The 17582-nt window shown below is 39.4% G+C and overlaps 2 protein-coding genes across 3 annotated transcripts; one reads left to right on the forward strand and one right to left on the reverse strand.

Annotated features, from left to right (window-relative positions):
- Positions 1–140: 140 nt before the first annotated feature.
- Positions 141–3545, reverse strand: LOC108939405 (uncharacterized). Its single transcript, XM_018760726.1, has 5 exons — positions 3376–3545; positions 2268–2373; positions 1933–2039; positions 1675–1847; positions 141–1538 (listed from the first exon to the last, which is right to left on the reverse strand). Exons 1-5 carry the CDS (start codon positions 3491–3493, stop codon positions 1257–1259), a joined length of 786 nt encoding a protein of 261 aa, XP_018616242.1. The 5' UTR covers positions 3494–3545; the 3' UTR covers positions 141–1256.
- On the forward strand, positions 2408–15356 carry bin2a (bridging integrator 2a). 2 transcript variants are annotated; one of them, XM_018760724.2, is made up of 13 exons: positions 2408–2654; positions 7217–7371; positions 9476–9556; positions 10159–10213; positions 10510–10604; positions 10786–10881; positions 11174–11281; positions 11916–12001; positions 12659–12734; positions 13113–13195; positions 13410–13888; positions 14247–14398; positions 14545–15356. In XM_018760724.2, exons 1-13 carry the CDS (start codon positions 2645–2647, stop codon positions 14578–14580), a joined length of 1512 nt encoding a protein of 503 aa, XP_018616240.2. In that variant the 5' UTR covers positions 2408–2644; the 3' UTR covers positions 14581–15356. The 2 variants fall into 2 exon arrangements, with proteins under 2 accessions (XP_018616240.2, XP_018616241.2); XM_018760725.2 differs by having other exon boundaries at positions 13410–13861.
- The last annotated feature ends 2226 nt before the right edge of the window (positions 15357–17582 follow it).

Consider the following 17582-nt stretch of genomic DNA (forward strand, 5'->3'; position numbering starts at 1 on the left):
AATGCTTTGAGAATATTTGACTTTTTGTAACATTTCATATTTTTTACTTTTTAAAAGCCATTTTAATGGCTTTCAATTATTAGTAATATATTTACTAAAAAGGGAAGGGTTATCACTTCCAATACTCTTTTGGGTATATTTTTATTGCCCAAACTGTTTTTTTTTGCAGTTGTTGCAGAATGGCTATACAGATGAATCTTCATGCTTTGCGGTATATAATAATGCGAGTTCCTTTCTGATATTTAATCAAATACTAATTGAAAAGATTTGACTACTTATTACCAAATTGTCTGCAGTATAACGGAAGAACGGATTAGTTATAGCCAGTTTAGACATGCATGGAGGTATTTTTTTTAATGTACTTTGGAGAAGTGAAAAAATGTATTGGAAAAATGTAACAATACTAGGTTAGGTGTTTAACTGTGTACCTTGTCCTCAGCCTTACGTTATTCTGTACAACAATAGTTATATTTTAAAAGCTTTGAGTTTCACAGATGATGCTATATCATTTTTATGGGTACCAAAAATAACATGGCATCCTGGGTACACTAGATTTACAGTAACACTATTGTCTTGTAAATGCTTGCAAATTCATGTCTATGTGTAGTGCATTGGGGACTGGGTTTGTGAAATGGGCATTTCAAATATGCCTGGATTTCAGTGTACAGTAGGAACATGGCTGAGATGTCATCTTTTTCCCAGGTTTGATTTTTTTTTAATTTTCTTGTTGAAGTAGATGGATGCAGCTTGTTTCAAAGGGTAGAATTGCACATGGAAAGAGAGGATGGGTTACTGGTTTTTTAATACCAAGGTGCTTTCAGCACCCATGAAACAGCTTGTGTCCTTTTAAAGAAAATGATTCTACACTGTATTTTGCTTTATCTTGTATTAAGTTGAAATAGCCAGGCAACATTCTGACATGCCAGAATTGAGCAATTTAAAATACAATGTTAAATGATCACATCTGATTTTTGTTGCCAAGTCCTACAATGCACTGATCTTTGATTGTGCATGTTGTATAAGTTGTGCTGTTTCTTTGAAATACAGTATACCTTTGTATCAAAATACTGATCATTTTTGTCCTTTGAAGCATTGCTGCCTTTAAGAGTTTCTTTGTAATAGATGCAAATTGATTTGTCTTAATGGTAGAATATTTACTGCAAGTCAAAGTGGGAGGGAAATCTCATGAGTTAATGGAAGACTTCACATTGTATTCAGTCACCTGTGACTCATAGCTGAAAAAAGGAAGTGAAACATCACCAGAACCTGAGGTCTGGCCAGAGAAGAGGTGTGTTTTTGATGTAGTTTTGGAAAGCTGGGTCTGAGCCCCACTTCTGTAGAGCTTGCTTCTCTAAGATGGGGATCCCGCTGACGTGGCGTAGCAGGAACCAGACGAAGAGAGGAGACACCACACTAAGGTACTGGGGCCCCTTCATCACAGAGGAGGCAGAAATGAAGAGTCCTGTCCACTGCAAGATCTCCCCCAGGTAGTTTGGGTGTCGGCTATAGGCCCACAGTCCACTCTGGATAAATTTACCCTGAAAACAGTGCAGAAAGTTGTTGCAGAATGTACAATGTAATGTTTGTAAACTTTTATTAGTGAAGCAAATTGCTTTTGGCTCCTTTGATACTTGTATAAACTATAACCTCTGCTATATGGCTAGAAGGACCTACTATGTTGTTAGTGTCCTGCTTGAAATTCCACTTCTGCTGGTCTGCAATGGCCTCTGTGGCAAAACCTACACCCCATATTCCCCAGCCCACATAGTCCCGTGTGCCCAGGGGTTTATCCCGACGCTCGCTGTTTAAAATCAGGGTCGGCAGGAGGGTCACAAACACCCAAAGTGCTGTTGAGATGAAAGAAAATTCATGTAACATCCCAGATCATCCCAAGTGAAAAGTGTACTGTGGCTAAATGCAGAGGATAAGCACCTTGCATGGTCCAGTACACAAAGAAGATTCTTGGATTGTCTCTGACATTGTTGAACCTGCGATCCTGCCCCTCCTTAAGTATCCGCCCAAAGAGGAATGCTCCCAACCTAGAGGAGACGAGGACTGACCAGTTATGCTGTCTGAAGGGTAAATTACACAACAGCAATCTTAAGGACCCATTGTTAATCATTCGTGATTCTAATTATTTGAAAGTGCCCTAAGGAGCTATTAAATTAAAAAGCTGGGAGAACCTTCAGAACAAAGTCTGTGCGCTTCAGTGGGCTGATGGAAAAAGAACGGAATAAGACGGCGTACGATGAGGCTGGCTAACTCACCGCAATGCCCAGGCCGCCACCAGGCCAGTCTGCACGTTCTGCCGCACGTAGCCAGTCCCCCCCCACTGGCGGCTCAGGTGGGCCAGTAGCAGAAATGTACCTGAACCTATGAACACAGGAGGAGTTCCAGGGAAAATGAAACCCGCATTGTTATTCGTGAACGCTACTTTCAACGGACCTTGTCGCCGATTCCAAGTGGATGGAGCCTGAGGCCTGTAGGAAATATTTTACCAGCCATCAAGCTGACATGGTATCAAAGGTCAAGGGCACCTTTCCAGCACAGGGAGCAACTCTTCCAGCAGGACGGTGGAATGCCAGGCAAGTCTCTCGCGCTCGGGGTTACAGCCTTCTGAAGGGGGAAAAGCCAGGAGCAGCTCATGGATAAAGGTGGGTGAGCTGGGACACACTGCTTGGGTTGGGGCAACTCTAACTTGTACAGCAGGTAACCCACCTTCATTGAAAAAATATCTATTAAAATGTAAGCTTTGCTATATAGTATTCACTTTCCTCAAATCACTAGTAACGTTTGACTACCACTTGCAGTAACTTTGGCATTTACACAGCAGGGTAAGTGGCTTGATCGAGACAGGACGGGCCAGGCTCAGCAGGAGTATGACTCGAATCCGGGTCCTTTCAGTGTAATGCGGTACCTTAACCACATCACCTTCTTTTGTGAAAGTAAAAATAACTGGCAAGAACAGATGGCAGGTAAAAAAAAAAAAAAAAAAAAAAAAAGTCAAATTATTGCAGGTATTTGTGTTCTGCTCCACGTAGGGCGACTCCGTTGCTGCCCCACGACACTCGGTTTACTCGGAGTTTGCTACCCGTCTTTCACAACGGTCTTCGGTAACCGCTGTTTTGTAACACGCGGCGCACGCCACGTGCAGTTCTAATATGGAGGGCAACTGTTAAACGTGTCATTTAATATTAGAGTTTTATTTTGTGTGTGTGTGTGTGTTCATGAGTCAGTGTGCTCGGTCGCGTCGGAAATATCCTCCTTTCCCCCAAAAGCCGCATGGAATCTCTCTGCTCTAACTTGGCTCAGTACCCGGCCGGGACCGGTTGCTCGATCCGTGCTAAAGACGCAGTGTTTTCGCGCCCACTTTACCTGCCAAGTCGTAAAACTTCTCCGTGCGCAGCGCGGCGGCCGCAGCCCAGCCGAGCCATTGCACGGCCACGTCGGTGAGCGCGCACCTCGTCAGGACGCTGCCCATGTTCTGAAACATGGCAAAACATCCGCGTCTCGCCCTTTTCTCCGCCTAGTGCAGAAACGAAAGAAGCGCGAGCTCGCCGGGACTTGTTGGATTTGTAGTGCGACACTTTCTTCGTTTGTTAGTCGGGCATTGAGCGTCTAACATGAGCTCTACTGCTCGGAGGATGTTTGAATTGGGAGACGATGCACGTCAGGGTTGTTCTGACCTCGGGATACGCATTTTCCATCCGATTATACCTGTGGTTGCGATTCTGTCCTCTCACAGTGTCCAAATTGTTCACATTCCTTTTTCGGTTTGTCGCTCTAAAACGACACCATTTTTCAAGCGTACCCCTCATTCCACGTTATTAGACAGAGCCGCCTTAGCAGTTCCTGGAGGGAAATGCATCAAGTGTAAATTACAATTAACCTAAATGGTATTTCTTATGCGGGATAGCGGTGATGCCATCATATTTAGTGATACTTGGAACAAAAATGAGGGAATTCAATTATTTGAATTTGACAGTTACTTTTCGCACGCTGTCACACCTAACACGAGAAACACAGTAGTTTAGGGTGTATTCGTATTATGAAAGCTATTGAGTTAATTGACAGATTTCTGTTTATGCAGTTTATTTCTCAAAGTTTGTGTTGAATCTGCTTTTTCAATTATGAACCGTTTACCGTAATCATTGTTGTGATTGGTGGAGACTGTCATGTGACCGGAAGTCGGAACTTAATTCAATAGTTAATTCCATTATAAAATCAAAGCATTCAGAGTGAAACACGCAGACGCCGGAGCACTTGAAAGTCTCGCATTACTGGGGAAAAATGCGGTTGTAGCGATATAATATGGAAGAATGTATATGTTTAATTAGTCTTCGTAGCAGTTTTTCATAACGCGACCCCGTGGGAAGCGGTTCAGAAGATCAAGATGTGTGTAATTTTATATACACAAGAGAATAGTGTACTCTCCTTTAAAAATAAACACGCAGATAAACGAACACACATTGATTGTAATGTGTTCTGTACTAGCTTATCAATCATTTAAATACCCTACATGTTTCCACGCAACACGCTGGCCCTGATTCCAAATGCAGTTTCTTTAATTACATATTAATGTAGGCCTACATAACACTAAACAACATAAAATATTGATGTCTGACATCAGTCCTATGTAGAACACTGCAAATCATAACTACGTTGAAAATGCTTGCCGTTCCCACTTGTGTATTGAAAATTTGAGAAATGTGTGCTTTTAGTAAATTTGTTCTCAAGTGCTTTTTAATGCACACAAGAAACTTAACAAAAAAACGTGAGAAACAGATTGCTTGGGTCCCAAAATGCACCATATTGTGCTGTTTTGCCTTAGCCTGTTTTACATCTCTAGTAAGTGGTGAGAAATGCTTTTTTTTTTTTTTTTTTTTTTGCATTATTGCCTTCAGGTGATGTGGATGAATGACTCTTGACAACATTTGGAGTCATCAATGAAAAGGCTACCTTTTGGTAATGGGGTTCAAAAATAACTTTCTGATAAAACAAAGTGTAAATTTTTAAGTTTCTGTAGTGCCTATTAGCCAAGCATTTTAACCTTAGCAGTAAGGTTTTAGTGGCATGAATTTGGCACTTTTGTAACTGGGTTAACAGGTTTGTTTATACTACATATATTGCTATATACTGTATATGTTTATTGGACATAAGTTGTCTCAGCACCTGCCTGGTGTGAGAGGACGTGGGTTCGATCCCTGCTCAGTCTGTGTGGAGTTTGCATGTTCTCCCGTGTCTGTGGGTTTCCTCCGGGTGCTCTGGTTTCCTCTCACAGTCCAAAGACATGCAGTTCAGGTTCCCCCATAGTGTGTGAGTGACAGAGGGAGTGTGTTCCACTGATGTATGTATGAGTGACCCAGTGTAAGTCACCTTGGTGAATAAGGTGTGTGGGCTGATAACGCTACATAGTATCTGTTGGAAGTCTCTTTGAAGAGAAGCATTTGTTAAATATGTAAATGTAAATTGTGCAAAGAATCATAGCCATGACACATGTTCAAGTAAGCCTAATGTATCCCCCCAGAAATACTGTATAACTCCATTGAGCACTATTGCTCTTATTTTTGGTTCCTTTATATTCTGCGAAGGATACTCATGTAGGGTATCAATATGATTGTACTTTAGAAGACCAGATGGAGACAGTAGAATTAACCTTAAAATGGTAGTTCATCTTAACCCACTTGCAGTGTGTCAGTGTATATGAGCGTGGTCTTAAATTCTACATAGATATCATCTTTGACAGTGACTTGTCAGTGTGCATTAGTGAACCACCAATTTTACCAACACTAGATGGCAATAATTAACCATAATGGAGTCTATATGGGTATGATATTCATGTTTTCAGGGGTGATCAACCCTGGTTGGAAATGTTAGTATATGATTGTCACCTGGAACACAGCGAGATCACTTGCTCTATGTATTTTTATCATGTTAATGTGGTTAAGAGCTGAAGTAAATCAAAACCATGTTGCCCTAAGACCAGGCTTTTGTCTTTGCAAGTGTTGATGAAATTTACATTACTGTTTTATAATACCTATGTAGCTTGAAGTTCCTTAATAATAATGCTACTTTTTAAGATATTCAAAACTATAGGCAATAATACATTTTTACATATGGGCTGACAGTTATGTTTTAGTGGAAAAAAGTATATACAATGAAGCATAATCGCACACAATGACTAAGAAAAAATGTTTCCACACATTTCCAGAAAATGAAATGCAGTCATGCTTTTTTCTATTTTCACATGTATTGCTTATATCTATCACACATAAGCAGGATTAAAAATATCCTAAGCATCAGTAACATTTTTAAATCCTGTGGAATGCAAAAATACTTTTAAGAATTTATATTAGAATAACTTTATAACAATATATTAGAATACTATCGCATGGTAGTGAGTAGCACTATTCTCACAGCACCTGAGTAACATGAAAGGATCTGGGTTCAAATAAGTGGCGTACTGTAGTATGTCTGGCCTTGTAAGTGACCTTTGGTGGAAAAGTGTGGGATGATACTATACAGTAGTTGCTTGAAGTTGCTTTGGAGAAAAGCACCTGCTAAACAAATAAATGTTAATTTATGATTTCCAGTTTTTTTTTTAATTTTTATTAAAAACTGCTCTTACCAGAGTTTTGCTGAAGATCCCCCACTGAAAGGTTTGTGAACCATCATGATCATTCATAAAGAACACTTTCTGATATCGTTGGACAGTAGTAGCTAATCTTGAACCTGGTTGTTTTACTCTGTAATTCTTTTACATTGTCATTTCTTAAATCATTTCCTTTTTGCTGACATTTTACTTGCACTGGTGTATCTGCTGCACATTTTTGAGCTGTAAAATGTTGCTGAACTTTTGAGCACATCATTAGATGTATTATATAAATGGAATGATGCGATGCTGTTCACTAAGATCGTGGAAGCACAGAATGTTTTAAGATACTACTTGTGGGATTTCAAGGGTCAGTATTCTACCTTTTGAGAAGGATTTAAATTTCAGAACTGACAGTAATAAGTTGAGTAGATCCTCCTCAATGTAATGCATAAACTGTGCTTTTGCTGAGATGTACGTCGCTTTGGACAAAAGCATCTGCTAAATGAATAAATGTAAATAATTGTAATGTTTTAAAGGCACAGTAGCAAACTTTGACCTTTTAAACAGTGACACTAAATGAAATCACTTTTGTTTTAATCCAACCCATCTTTTGCATGGAAGAAATAAAAAGCAAACCTGAGGCCTCCACAGAGCAGATACCAGAAGAAAAAAATGAAGATGAAATGGCAGATCGCAGGTCGACTACCAGTAGCCCTGGAGGTGCTGGAGTCCTTGCCAAGCGGGTCCAGAGGCAGCTGAGTCGGGCCCAGGAGAAGGTAGGTTAATGGTTCAAAACAGGATTAGATGGAAGTACCATAATACCCTAGCACCAAGTGTTTTTATACCCAGTTTGATGAAGTCTGGGTTAATCTACAGGGTATGCTTCTGGCTTCAGTTCTTTTTCCTGTCTTCTTTCCACAGTAAACCCCTGTTTTGATCCCACCTCCCATGATTTCACATCAGTCCCTTTGACATCCAGGCCAAAACCACATTCAGCTACAGTATTCACCTTAATCAGACAGGCACAGTGAAAGGTCAGAGATTCATTTGTAGATTGTTCTTTCATTGTTAAATGGAACCTGTGAAATGAGGGAGATCAAGCAGTTTTTATTTTGTCTTCAGTGTACTGCACCATGTAGTGGATGTCTGAGGAATCTGCAAGCATAAGCTTTCAGTCCTTGAAAGAGAGTCTGTAACTGAAACACAATTCCATAACAAGACAAAGCACGTGCCAACGGTTGATATGAGAAAATATTTTTTCAGTTGCATGTGGTAAATTCACGTTTTGACCTGCATGCGTCTGTTTTTATCTGCATATGTTCAATAAAATATATTCGTTAATAGTGTTTCACACCACTGAAGTGGTGATGAGCTGGATAGGACATATTTATAATTGTATATATTTGTAAAACTTATACATTATAGTGACTGAGCACTGCTCACTGCCTCCTTCAAATTGGTAGGTGAAATAATCAAGTTAGGGTCAACTCCTGCCAACGTGTGTTTTTCCCCCAGTTAAACAGTGCTGTGACCTGTCAATGTGAAGGAGCCTGGCTTTAATTCCATTTCACAGCTTGGTGCTCAGATTGGATTTTTGGACAGCCCTTTGGCAAGTATACTTGGGAAATAAATCACGGCAGTGGAATGCTGCTGCATAGTTACAGCTCTTAATTTCTCAGTTAAACTGCTGTGATGCTCTTAGCATCCCAAGCTAAATATGAGGACTGAAGGGACTGTCAGATGGCAATGGCTCACATGTGTGTGGAATATCAGATGGTGAGCATACACATGTACTGCTGTATAAATGATCACTGTCAAATAGTTGTTATAAGGATTAAATTTATCCTTTCAGCAGATCATTTTCTCCAAAGTGGCATACAATGACTAATACTTTTATTCAAGGTGACTTAGCGTTACATACACTGCACTAAACCCCCCACAGCCATTCACATATCTATCAACAGAGTAATGTAATACGCAAACCCTTACATACACACACCACAGGCAATATAGTCACCAAACACATGTAGTTGGGTGGTGGGAGGAAACTGGAGCACCTGGAGAGAAACCCGCACAAACACAAGGGGAACATGCAGATTCCACACAGGCTAAGTGGGGGTCCAGTCTGTGCTCTGAGTGACCAGTGCTACCTGCTGCACCACTGTGCCTCCCAATAGTTGTCTTCCACTCTTGTTTCTGTGTACAGTTGGTTCTGTATGAAGCAAGTGACTCAAAAATCCACAAAGACCAACTACCTTGCCTTCTGTCTAGGTGTCACTCTTACTATCTGTATAACTTTGTGAGAAACTGTCTCACAAAGTACTCTATTTGCTCTCAATTGCTCTCTTGACAGAGATGTTCTGTTAAGAGCTACACAGATTGAAATCTTTAAACTCCTTTATTAACTTTTGACTGTAAATTTAACTGCCAGCCTCTGCATCTTGCAAAGTGACAGTTTTTATTGGTGCATTAATCATGTTAATATTGATAGAATACTGCAGTGCTGGTTCAAGCCAGGATTGTGCTGACTAATCTCAAACAAGAGCCAATTCATATTTCTGCAGCTCTGTGTACACAGAGGTGTTACGGTAAACCTTGTTCATTGATAAAGCTGAGATCTTAGATAATCTACTTTTTTAGTTCCTGTTATATAGTGCGTTCATTTTCTCAGTGCTCTCAAACAGTAAACTCCAGTATAATTTTAAGTTTCTTCAGAAATTAGTCAATGCAATCTTGAAATGCTTCAGTCTGGGCTGTTCTTTATGGCTGTCTTGGGTGCATAGAGTGTAAATGCACATTACAAATTAACTACCTTAAAATGTTCTTAACATTTTTAAAGATGCTGTTAGATTTGACCAGTACACTTGTGGTCCATTGCAGGTCTTGCAGAAGTTGGGCAAGACAGAAGAGACCAAAGATGAAGAGTTTGAGCAGTACTGTCAGGACCTCAGCCAACAACAGGTAGAACATTTTACACTGTGACATGTGATTTTACTGTTGGTTTTAATATCAGTTCCCTTTTAATCATTGAAAGGACCCATAAAATTAATAGATATTATTGTCATATAGGTAATAAATGTGAGAAGGCCCTTTTCACTTTGCAAGATGTCTGAAATTACTGACACTTGTGGTTGCTGTTGGTTGAAATATGTGCTTTGACCTGGGAAAATGGTCAATTTAATGGTTTGGCTCTGTGGTTTATTGTACAGGTAAAAGTGGAAAAATTACTCAGCACAGTAGTTATAATGATAAAGAAGTATCCAACGGACTACCAAAATAATATCAGCGCAGCCGATTCATATGCTTCAAAGCTTACCGTGCATATTGAATAGTAGGAGTGCTACCAGCATGCACCCTTCACCTATTTACCAGTGTTTGGTCAAAGCCAGTATGAGGCTCTGAGCCTCACTCACATTTTGACTGTAAACCATGACTGACAATCATGTTTGCTGTTGACTGTAGTAATCATAGAGAAACCTCCTGCCAATATCTTCTTGTCAAGGGACTGTCTAAAAGAAAAATTCCCAGAACTCTTGGAATTCTTGGTTTTTGTCTTTCTGTAGGCTGATGGGAACAAGTTTCTCAAAGACCTAAAGGCATACTGCACTTCTGTGAAAGGTATGCTTGTGCATTCATTTAAGAGCCTTAATTAACAAAAAAAAAAATGTTTCTAAGACAAGAAATAATCGCATTATTTTATAACAAGTTATTTTATAGATTTTTATTCCATGCTGTTTTGATGATAAACTGCTGTAAATAATGTGAAAAGCTGTATCTCGTGTTGTTTCAAATCTTATTTCACTGGCTTTTATTTCTTTTGGATACAGTGATCCAGCACTTTACCCACAGGATCATAATTATTCTCATTAGCAGTTAGTCACATGAACATCTGTTTGCCTTGCCTTGCTCCACAGCTATGCGTGAAACTTCCAGGCGGTTGTCAAACACGCTGATGTCCATCTACAACTCGGATTTGCAAGGAGATGAAGACTTGAAAGTTATTGTGGCGGTAGGTCACCAAGTCCCCTTTTTTGCTTTAGCTCCCTAAGGGACAGAGGGACAGTAAGCTATCAGACCCATCTTGTCCTGGTGGAAAAGAGGAATGGTCTGCCAAGACCTGTTTGTTCCAGTGGTAGAAGCTCAGCCCATTTTCTACAGCCTAGTAAACACTTTTTCTCTCTTCATGACAGAAAGAAGAACCTCTGTGGACAAGCTATGAGGAGGGGCTGGCAGACCAATGTGTCCGCATCATGGAAAATTATATGAGTCAGTTCCCTGAAGTCAAGGTCAGTTCCAGCAGAGGCATACACTTACGCCGGCCCTTACGAGCTCCCCAGTCTCCATGGCCCCTTTGAGTGGGTGATATCTAGAAATGATTGCTGCACACTCAAACTAAAACCATATGATTCATTTTTTTATAGGTTTTTTTTTTTTTTTTTTTTCCCCCCCTCTCCCTGAAGTCATCATCTCGGTTTTAAACAAGATTTTCTCCCATGTGCTCCATACTGTTTGGTTGACTTCTCTCACCATCCCAGTTCTTTCCACACTCTTTGCACACCAATCCCCTGTACCCCACAGGAGAAAGTAGCTAAAAGAGGCCGCAAGCTGGTGGATTATGATTCCACCCGGCACCACCTGGAAATGCTGCAAAACGCCAAAAAGAAAGATGAGGTCAAAATATCCAAGGTAAAATGAGACATGGAACTGTCTTTCTCATATATCCAAATATAGTGCGTAGTTCCGCTTCAAAATCAAGACGTGATTCAAATCTGTACTGACAAATATCGTTATTTAGATGAGATTACTGGATATTTGTTATACTGAGTGCTGTTCTTTGCTTTTTTTTATGGCCCTATATAAGATATTGTTTAGAGTACTCCTTTACCAATTATTAAATATGGAGGGAGCTTCACAGCAGTGATAGGGCCCTGTCTATGTAGAGTGCATTTACAGCCATTTTTATGATGCCTCGGGTTGCAATGTATTAAAGAAATCTTCATTTTACACTCAACAGATTGATTCAAAGACATAGGCATACTTTAGTCAGCCTGCTGAAGTTAAAGGTTTTTTTTGGACTGAGTAGGTGAAACCAAGGGTATTTTGAGGACTAGAACAGGGCTGTTCCGTATATTTTCCAGTACTGTAATTTGTGTCTGAGTTATTTTTTTTACTTTAGTTGTACATTTGCAGTAGCCTGTTTACAATTTGACTGTATGCAATTTGTATAGGAGTCGCTTAGGATACAAACTAATTTTTCAGTAATCAGACAAGTATTACTGAATTTTGCATGTCCCAGTTAGTGTGCTTTTTTGCAAACCAGGCTAAGGAGGAGTTAAACATCACTGAGAGGATCTTTGAAGATATCAACACAGAATTGAAGGAGGCGCTCCCGGCTATCTACCAGAGGTGTTCACACCCTCCCTACATACACATGCTATATATACACTGTATAACAGCCAACACACATGCAGTGTAGAAAGTGATAGGTGGTTCAGCACAGTCAAGCAGACTGCCCTAAAACTGACCCCCATTTATGCTAAAATATCATCAATTGAACAGTTATGTCAATATTTAACATTAGTTTCCCTTCACTGATTACTCCATAATACTGTCTGTTTACCTGCACTCATATAGTTTTCATACTCATTACATACTGTACATTTAACGAATGCTCCTATATAAAATCCACAAAAATATGTGAATGTGTTTACTAATTCAGCCTTTAACACTAAAAAGGTAACAAAATTAATGAGAATGAATTACTAGTCATTGTAAATTGGTTTGAAGAAAAGCATCTGCTATACTGTAAGAATAAATGTAAATGTCAAATGTTGCTCAACTGCAGGGAAACATGCAAAATCCAAATTCCAGAATGGAATATGAAGAAATGCCTTGCAAGCAAAAGTAGAATTAAATAAAACTCCTCAAAGTTCAATTCTCGTAATTCAAATGGGTGTATCTGAGGTATGACTGTATAGCAATATTTTCAATGCCTCTGGCATTTTTTTTCCTCACAGGCTTATAATGACAAAATGTAACTGTAGGCTTTTCCCCATTTCTCAGTCGTATCGGATGCTATGTGGCAGTTGTCCAGAGTATCTCTAGTCTGAGGGACATTTTCTACCATGAGATGTGCACAGTAAGTTTGAGTTGTTATATATATATATTTGGACAGGGGTTCATGTACTTAAAATGAGATCTTGGCAGCTAGATTTTGTTTGTCCCTGTTCAGAATCGATTTAATAGATTGCCAGTGGGAATCAATGAAAATATGGAAGTTAAATAGTAAAGCCGACCTCACCATATATGCAAAGAAGACCGATTTTGTTTACTTTTACTATCTTTACCTTTGTATTTTCTGTGGTATCAGATAACTAATTTTCTGTTTGAACTATGATTATAACAAATTCCATTATTCTTCATTGTCAGCCAACACCAATACATGTGCTTCAGGGCCACTTGTAACAAAACTGCATCTTCCAATTCTATTAATGGGATTTAATATGATTTGTTTCAGCTCAACCATGAGGTTTACAGTGTGATGAAAAATCTTGAAGCTCAACATTCAGTGGAGGTGGTTGCCATTAGGGCACTGCAGTGGTATGTGGTGTTCATTTTGTAGGTTCATTCCAATGATTTTACAATAATTTAGCAGCATGCTGATGACCAAAGTCTTTCTAGTCTTTACATTTTAACAGTGCAATTAATGAAAATGAAAAATATGTTGAATGAAGATGTTTTGTGGTTGTACTGACCCATGACAGTTTTCCAATCATGTGCAATCATGTTCACCCATTTCTTCCCCATCATTTAGTTCTGGTTCTAAGAAGAGACGATCTCGCATACTTTTGTCTCCGGTGAAAACTACCTTTCCTTCTTTGACTCGGAAGTTCAGCTTCCGTCAGTCTGACAAAGGTAAAGAGTCTGACTCTGCCCACTACAAGGGGCACCAAGATATGGCTGGCAAAAAGGCCAGCGGTACATTAGAGCAGCAATCCCGCAGTCCATCAAAGGCCTCCAGGGCTTTATCCACAGAGGTAGGCTCCTCGGAATACAATGATTCTGAGTTGAATTTCAGGGGCAGCAATGAGTCTGTACCAGAGAGAAAATCTGAAGCTGAAGCTGAAACTGAAAGAAATGAAAGTAAACCTAGACAGTCCAGTGAGAAGCCTGGGCTGAAGGACAGAAAAGAGGATGAAGAAAAGGTGGAAGAGGAAAAGGACACGGATTTCTCTGGAGCTGGGCTGAATCAGAGCGACACTTTTAGTGAGTCCATGAGAAGCAATCAAAATGGTGAGATAACTGTAAAAGGCAGGTAGGGGTTATTTGTTCTTGGTTCAGAGTACCCATGCTGTATATAACTGCACTTTCAGACCACCAGAACTTTTATTTTCAGCAGTACAAAGAGTTAAGTCTCTGTAGAAAGCTTTTTTTTATACCATGAAAATGATAAATACTGAACCACTTATTAACTGAACAACTCTGAAAATGGGTGTTCTACCATAGTTAACTCCTTAGCTTACATTGTGTGCCCACCCTCTGGTTGACAATACAATGCATGTAAAGTAGGTTTTCAGAGTAAATATTCTTAGGAAAACTAAGCTTGGTTTGAAGCCTTTGTCAATCATTTAAAACTCACATTTCACCCTAGTTGAGCCTTCTACATGCCTTGGAACCCATGGGGACTTTCAACAGAGAGGGGAGAATGGCGAAGCCTCAGAGGATTTGGGATCTGATGTGGATGACACTGAGGACACTTCAGGCGAAGCTAGCAATAAAATTGCTTCAGGGCTTCTTAGTAAGGTGAAGAGAAAATCTTTAAGGCATATATTGCATATTAATTAAATATTCTCAACATTGACCCACAGTAATTTTTTCCCCCACAACATGCATGCTTTTTGGTGTCAGTATAACATACACTAACATTGTTTTGCTCTTTGTGAACTTAGCCAAAAACCCTGACGGCAGAGAATGACAGCACATAAATCAACAGGATTACAAAGGGATCTCCTCAAGAAACAGATCAGGAGAGTTCACGCAGCATTTCATGATTTCTTTCTTGCCAAAACTCAACCTATGGAAAAGAATGCCTCGTCTTGTCCAGAAACGATGGCTGAATAGAATATGACTACAAAAGCAGACAAGTTGCACACCTACTGCCTCCATTATTGGAGGGCAGTTTACTTCTCTCTCTAGAATACCATTAATTTCTCCACCTTTGCATCCGGACTGATTACGTATGTAGGTCCATGACGTGAGGTATGACAAATTCCTGTATGATCTCCCTTTAAAGAATGAAGGTACGATGAAAAGGAACTGTTGGCTCATCTGCTGAAATGTGACCAACTCGTTTGCTTGCAATTCAATCTAAGTTTTGATCTGCACCCTAATCACTCAGAAATGGATTTTAAAATTGATCAAATGCTAATTCCTGTCACTAAGAAGAAAAAAAAAAAAAAAAAAAAAAACATTTTTACTTTCTAGATAGCAGGACAGTATATCATAGTTATAAAGGATGGCAGTGTAATTGCAGAGAGAGTGAAAACTGGTAGAATTTGGAGGCTTCACTTGGAACCTGAGCTGTATTCAACTAAATTAATTTTTTTTTTGGCCTATATGTAAAACTGATGCTGTTTAGCTATGTATCTCTCATGAAAATTCACATTGTGAAATATGCTATTGGGGCTTATAGAAAAAAAAAATCAGATTAAATGCAGGAAGCAAATGAATGTGAAAAATAGTAATGAATGTATGTGAATAAACCGAATTAAAAGTAAACGTAATTTGTATTGAATTATTTTATACATGTCTGGTTGGGGGAGATACTTTGACATCATTGATAACATCACTGATTCTTTGGAATACAGAGTAATGTAAAAGCACTGGCGTTTCTAATTAAGGGTAATTTCTTCACTATAAGGCCGCGTCAAGAGTACCTGAGAATGACACAATAAGACGTGAATACTGCGCATTCATACGTGGATGATACTTGGATCCTATACTTTTTTTTTTAAATTTCCAGTAAGTAACTCGAAAACAGAAGTGAGACGTTGACACATGTTTCTTACATTACGCTTATAAATGGCCATCGTGAGGCAGAAACGGGGCTCCTCACACTCGAATTTACTGCGCGCGGGGCAGGCGGCGGCACGTGGTGGCGCGCTCACGTGTATGGGAGTGACTAGCGACGCTTCCTCATACGCGGATTTGTTGTCTCGCTGTGATGCGGGGACGCGTTGTTACCGGTTAGCTTACTACTTTTTACTGAACTTTAATTAGGTCACCTTTACAGAAAATTAGCTTTCTATGAACAACTGTTTGTAGAAAGAGTTCGCGCGGACTCCCCTCTGCTCTGGCCTCGGACGCCCGACGAGCGCGTGCTCTCTCAGGACGCCTCAGATTCTGAGACTGAGGTCAGAACCAGGTAAACAAGTATATTTTCTAACAAAACTTATCGTTTTAACTGTCTCAGTATTTAAAGTTTACAAAAAACTTTTCAAAATTTAGGGTGGGATTATAATAAAGTGTTGAAACGACGCGTGACTTCTCTGTTCAGTCAGTGGAAATGAAACTAACATCAATGAAACTAACTAACTAGTCGTCATTTTCTGGTAAGTTTTGTGTTTACTACTCTGATTCTGAAGAGACACATCGTTGACGTTGTTCTATTTGGTTTTATAGTATTAGGGACTTATGAAGGACGTTGAAGTCTGAACATTACTCTGTTCTGGGTCCTGAGGCGTGTGTGAGGTATTTGTTTAAGAGGCGGTGTTCTGCTCCAGATATGGCTGCTATGCTCTCATGATTGTTGAATAAAAGGAGCAGTGCTAAGTAACCTTGGCTTTCTTAAACACTCTAAATAAAAAAAAAACTGCTCAACTACACACTGTTTATGGATTACATCTGTACAGCGTTTATAATACAGTATTAAAAGTAAAGCATGTATATTAAAATCTTAAAACTAAGCCACCCACTTACTTGATCGCTGCAACAACCCAGTCAGTGTTGTTCATCTTTGCCAAGGTGTCTTACAAGGCTAAACAACTTTTACACAGTAGAGTATTCTTGCTATTTAAGTTCAGGGTAAGTACCTTGATCAAGGGAACTACAGCTGGACTGGAAACTTGATGTCTTGCATTTCATGTTATATGAAAACACGCAACTTTCCTGTTCAGAATCTTTGTCTTTGCATGATATCATTCTTGTTTTTCTTCCAGCTTTGAAAGTACCAGGGCTCTCATTATCTTCTGTGCCAGCATGAACACTTTAGCAACAAGTAAGGACTCTATTGTGTGGAATTCCATTCATTCCAATGTTTTTTTTTTTTCTCTCTCTCCTTTGGTATATTCCATGTTTGTGTACAGATTGGTGTTAAAACAGAAGCTGATGCTTTCATGGAACTATTTTTCCCCACTTGCACCAGTTTTACTACTTTTTACCTTCTAATGAATGGGTTTCCCATGCATAACAAGACTAATTTCTGAGGATCTGCTCAGAAAATTCTTGTCAAACTTAGTGATTTAAATGGGGGAAGAATAGATTAGACCCACAAAATTTTCACCTTTGTTTTGTCAAATGCTAAATTCCTGCTTTTTCACGAAAATATTCATTCAAAACCAAGCTAAGAATATTATAACTACTCCAGACACCTTTAAATCCAGGTTTAAAACACGTGTTCAAAGTTGATTATATTTAACACATTTGTATGTTCCTTTCTCTGTTCTTTTCTATTCATCTTACCATTTTCTTTGTTCTGCTTTTCTGGAATAGTGTTGCACAGTGGGTGCCTCACACCTCCTGGTCCATGGGTTTGAACATGGCTTTGAACCCAGCTCAGTCTTTGTGGAATTTGCATGAGTTTGTCTGGTTTTCCTCTGGGTGGTCTGGTGTCCTCTCACGGTACAAAGATTGTATTACTGCAGAAATCCAGGGAAAGTACCTTGCTTAAGATACTTAATTAGGTTGCTTGGTCATCCTAAATTGTTTG

Source organism: Scleropages formosus, chromosome 19 (assembly GCF_900964775.1).
Source record: "Scleropages formosus chromosome 19, fSclFor1.1, whole genome shotgun sequence".
Taxonomy (NCBI): Eukaryota; Metazoa; Chordata; class Actinopteri; order Osteoglossiformes; family Osteoglossidae; genus Scleropages; species Scleropages formosus.

Excerpts from the sequence above, each read along its gene's own strand:
- bin2a (XM_018760724.2), top strand. Across the intron at positions 7,372-9,475 it reads TGAGTCGGGCCCAGGAGAAG|GTCTTGCAGAAGTTGGGCAA; the intron begins GTAGGTTAATGG and ends GGTCCATTGCAG. Across the intron at positions 13,196-13,409 it reads GCCATTAGGGCACTGCAGTG|TTCTGGTTCTAAGAAGAGAC; the intron begins GTATGTGGTGTT and ends CCCATCATTTAG.
- LOC108939405 (XM_018760726.1), bottom strand. The coding sequence starts at position 3,493 with ATGTTTCAGAACATGGGCAGCGTCCTGACGAGGTGCGCGCTCACCGAC. Across the intron at positions 2,040-2,267 it reads GTGGCGGCCTGGGCATTGCG|GTTGGGAGCATTCCTCTTTG; the intron begins GTGAGTTAGCCA and ends CGTCTCCTCTAG. Across the intron at positions 1,539-1,674 it reads AGCAGGACACTAACAACATA|GGTAAATTTATCCAGAGTGG; the intron begins GTAGGTCCTTCT and ends CACTGTTTTCAG.